The sequence below is a fragment of the Psammomys obesus genome, unplaced genomic scaffold (genome assembly GCF_907164565.1).
Source record: "Psammomys obesus unplaced genomic scaffold, mPsaObe1.curated_primary_1811, whole genome shotgun sequence".
NCBI lineage: Eukaryota > Metazoa > Chordata > Mammalia > Rodentia > Muridae > Psammomys > Psammomys obesus.
In genome coordinates, this window is record NW_026596466.1 from 6,143,973 (window position 1) to 6,148,916 (window position 4,944).

General features: G+C 42.6%; 1 protein-coding gene across 3 annotated transcripts in view; it reads right to left on the reverse strand.

The window, feature by feature from the left end:
- The window catches only part of LOC129670203 (cytochrome P450 3A9-like), a 26,894-nt gene that overhangs the window by 9,508 nt on the left and 12,442 nt on the right, over nucleotides 1–4,944 (reverse strand). For all 3 annotated transcript variants that reach the window (XR_008719138.1, XM_055598695.1, XM_055598696.1), the window contains one exon: nucleotides 3,116–3,182. Coding sequence is in view for 2 of the 3 variants with exons in the window: in XM_055598695.1 (XP_055454670.1) it covers nucleotides 3,116–3,182 (67 nt within the window). In the remaining variant the exon portion in view is untranslated. The remainder of the gene's footprint in view (nucleotides 1–3,115; nucleotides 3,183–4,944) is intronic.

Genomic DNA, 4,944 nt, shown 5'->3' on the forward strand with positions numbered 1-4,944 from the left:
TGATAGGCTAGGGTTAGAGGGAAGGGGAGGAGGACCTCCCCTATCAGTGGACTGGGGGAGGGGCATGGGAGCAGGTGTGGGAGTGAGGGAGGGACTTACAGCTGGGATACAGAGAGACTTACAGCTGGGATACAAAGTAAATAAATTGTAATAAATAAAAAATTATATTAAAAAAAGAATGCAAGTTGATCTGAGTTCAGTTATAGGCAGCTTACAGGCATCTGTAACCCAAGCTCCAGGGGATCTGATACCCTCCTCTGACCTCCCAGGCATCTGCACCCATACATTCACATAGACACACACACACACACACACACACACACACACTTGGATATAAGTTACAAAAAAATCTTTTTAATCAAAGGGTAATGACTAGCAATATTCTAATAAACCAATCGTCATTAGAGAGTTTTTGAAGAAATCTCACACGGGAGGAGCCTGACCTGCCAATGAACTGCATCCATGGAGCGCTGTGCCTGACCCTGTGAACTGCAGCTCTATTCCTCAAGAACCAAGCTTCTCACTAAGGCTGACCTTACACACAGCAAAACTGCCCTTGTGTGTTTCCTCCTTATTTGCATGGCTCTTCGTTACAAGGCAGAGATTACAAAAAAATGTGTGCACGGTGACTCATGTTAACTTCCCATAAAGTATAAATAGACAGTCAAGTATAAACTTGCTCCACAGTCATATGGTATGAATGATGTGCCATGAAACTACACATAAAGATGCTCATCCACATTCTTCTTTAGAGCGGAGCCCTGTTCTGCAGACAGTATTCTAGTTACTCCACACATTCACCCTTGCCCCCTTGCAGATCACTCAATAATATTCTTTGTGTGTGTTCCCAAGTGTGAATTCATTCACTGCCAATTCTTTCCTCACTAGCATTCACACACACACACACACAGAGAGAGAGAGAGAGAGAGAGAGAGAGAGAGAGAGAGAGAGAATGAATATGGAGATTATATCATTGAATGCGGATACAGAAATGTTTTCTCCAATCCCATAACCCACATAAATGCCAGCTAGGCACAGAGGCCTTGCATGTAATCCCAGCTTCAGGGGGAAGAGACAGGAGATTCCAAGGGCAAGAGGACTAGTGGGACTAGCTGAAACTGTTAGCACTGGCTTTCGCCGAGAGACCCTGCTTCAGTCAACAAGACGGGAGAGCAATGGAGCATGACCCCTGACGTCAGCCCTGGTCCTCCACAAGCGCGCACATCTGTGGCCCTATACACCTTGAAGGTGTACACACATATCACACACACACGAAATTTTAAAATGAGAAATGTTTTTTCTCTCTTCCATGGATTCATACTTTATTTTCATAACTTTTTCCACTGAAAGAATTCTAGAAGGAACAATCCCCAAAAGAATAATTAAATCTAGGTCCCGGCTTTTGGGTTGACTTTTTTTTTACTTCGTTTTTTAAAATTCTTTATTAATTACACTTTATTCACTTTGTATTCCCCCTGTATTTCCCTTCCTCCTCCCCTCCCAAACCCCTCTCTTCCTCCCCCTTCTCCACGCAAGCCCCTCCCCAAGTCCACTGATAGGGAAGGTCTTCTTTTCCTTCCTTCTGATCCTAGTCTATCAGGGCTCATCAGGAGTGGCTGCGTTGTCTTCCTCTGTGGCCTGGTAAGGCTGCTCCCCTCTCGGGGGGGGGGGTGATTAAAGAGCAGGCCAATCAGATTATGTCAGAGGCAGTCCCTGTTCCTATTACTATGGAGCCCAAGTGGACACTGACGTGCCATGGGCTACACCTGTGCAGGGGTCCTAGGTTAAATCCATATATGGTTGGGTTGACATTTTATTTCACACTGAAAATTTGCAATTTTGAATAAATCGGTGATATCAGAGAAATCTATCAGAGCTGTAATATCTTGCAACAGAAAGAAAGAAATTGATTTATAAAGATGTGGAAATGACGAATAACACTTTGTGTGTTGCTACAGTGTGGCATACCAGCACACATCTGTCAAATCAGCACAATAGACAAGACCAAGAATGAATCCTAACTGTAATTGTGGGCCTTTCCGTGATAATATAAGCATGTAAGCTCGATGCTCATGACAAGCATACTACCCCATTGATGAATGTTAAAAAATGGGAGCGTGTAGTGGCCCAGCAAGATGGCTCAGCAGACAAAAGGCCTGCTGCCAAGCCCAGTGAACTGAGTTCGTTCCCAAAACCCAAAGGGGGAACGAAGGAACAAAATCATGAAAGTTATCCTCTTCCCTCCACGCGCACACGCGCACACGCGCACACGATTGCATGTGCATGCCCACATACATACACAAACAAAATAAGTGAATCTCTGAAATGTATTCTAAAAAGAATGGGAGGTTGTGCACATGAGGGCAGAAAAGTATGAGATCCTGTGTGTGTTCGGCTGAAATCAGCTGTGAGCCTATCACTTCTCTAAAACGTGTAAGCTACGCTTTGAATGAAACCCTGAAAGCAGGACACTTTTCCCTCTCCTACAGGGTCAATAGCTCAGAGTTGGAATTAGAAAGCCACCATTTTTCAACTATCACAGCAACGGTTTCCTCAAAAGCCGTGCGTGATGGGAAAATGTGTAGGTGAAAAACTGTGAAGAGAAGCAGGGTGTGTGCTTCAGACCAGGGCTTTCTCCACATATTTCAAATCGACTGCACGGAAACCAATGCGTGACTGTAACTCAAACGCTCGCTGAGAGGACCTGCACCCTGTGGCCAGTGACTGTCACCATTGTGGGCTGCTCCTGACCACTGCGTGTGCAGACACAAATCTCCAGGCACAGTTTCTGACTCAGGGGATCTAGATGAGGCTGAGATGGAACTTGTTCTGTGGCACAAGATCCAGAGACCACCAATGACCTCCAAGCCTGAAGTACATGCTTACAGCTGCCCTTCAGGCTTTGAACACAGTAAAAATCCTGTGATTCTAGAAAGTTCCTCTGCCTGCTGTATACACTGTCTGCATCTGTGTGTTAGGTTGGGCTTGGAGGAGTTGGAATTGTTTGTTTGCAATTTGGAAACATATTCATCTACCTGAAAAGCCTCCTGAATATTTCCGGAACAACCCCCGACTCTGAGGTTCCCCATTGTTAAACATGAAGCATCCTTGTTACCTTTATGAGACTCTTTCACTTTGGAATTCTGAGAGTTTATCATCAGCTGAAGGAAATCCACTCTTTGCTGAAAGAAAATAATTTTGAAAGATGCAAGGTCAGTTGAGAGGTCAAAGTGAGTCACAAGTTCAGAACCACCCACTGTTCTGAGGAAGTCCGGAAGTCTGGCTGCAGTGCCCAATTCAGCAAAAAACAACAATATCCATAGGCACACTTTGGAGAGTGAACACATCGCTAAGTGAACACTGGATGTGTGTCCAGTGGCTTTGGTCTTTTTCCCGTCTCTGAGCCTGAGTTCTCTGGCTTCTGAACAGTCCTGGTCAGCCCCTTTCCTTCGCATGTGCGCTTACATAGGGAAAAGTTCTGGCTTTCAATCTTGTTTCCTCCTATCTTAGTCCCAAACCATTGTCCTTACAGATGAAACTTGTGCCATTTCCAGACCCCATCAGTAGTTTGGGCGTGAATATCTTTAAGTGCCCACCAAGCTAGAATGCTTTGATTCTCGGAGATAGTAGGGGTACCTGGTCCTGATGCCCTTTCTTGCTCCCTAGTCTATTTATATGCAGAAAAGCCTGACTACCCAGAGAAGCACTGTGCTACTCCAGGCTAGATGGGGCTCAAATTTAATTCAGACCAGCCAGATTACAGCACATGCCTGTAATCACAGCTCTAGACGCAGAATGATGGAGAGAGCCATGCCTGGGTCTCAAAACAATAAAAATTAAAAATAAAGCAGACTAAACTGGGCCGGGTAGGATAACATGACTCTTTTTAATGTGGAAAGTGATAAGCTTGGACATGAAGAGACTTCTTGCCAATATGAGCTCTGGGGAACTAAAATACCTGAACATAAATGTTTATGGAGAGTCATTGTCCTTTTGGGAAAGGGATGTGGTAACTTTTGTCTATTTTTCAAACTTACATCAACTGAGGCACTTAAAAAATTGTGCATGGCAGCTGAATAAAATAAAATTTTGATACATGCATATATGGAAATTTGCTTAAATCTGATTAAACACATTTTTCTCAATATCTATCACTCATTTGTCATGATAGCTTGCAACGTCCTTTCCTCTCGCAGCTTCTGGAAGTTTTTACATGGCTTCAATGAATATGGGCATACAGAGGTCTCTCACATGAGCTGGTGTCATTGTCTGACCAGCAAGAAGATGGATAGATCACATGGAGGTTGTACTTTAACTTTTGCTCGTCTTTTTTCTGTGATGTGAACTAAGACCACAAAAGACTCAATCTTTGAAGAGATGAGCTATTAATAAAGGTTGTTCCCTTCAAATCTCCTGATCCAACATCAGTCATAAACCCTGTTCTCAATGTGCAAATCTCAGATAGGATTGAGCTGGACACCCAGGGCAACTTGGACCGTTGCTCAAGGATGACATGTTTGCTGACCATGTGTAAAGGCCTGAGTTTTATATCAGCACTGAGAAAATAACAGACTGCAATATTTTTAATATATATCCACAGAGTGTTTCTTAATTTCCTTAATTTACATCCCCACAAATTGTATGCAAGGAATCTCTTTTTTTCTGGAGTGTGGTGAAGTTCTTGTCTTAAACTATTTTTATTCACTAATTAAAACTACTAATATTTAATCTGATTGCCAGGTATATTATTTGATTTTAAATTCTTTCTCTGGCTCATTTTACTTCTCTATTTGCAACCACTACACTCTTTATTCTCTCCAAAATATCAAAATTACCTGCCCTTAACATACGCTCCCGCATCGAACTTTTAAAGATGCACAGAATATATATATATATATATATATATATATATATATATATATATATATATATATATATATATAT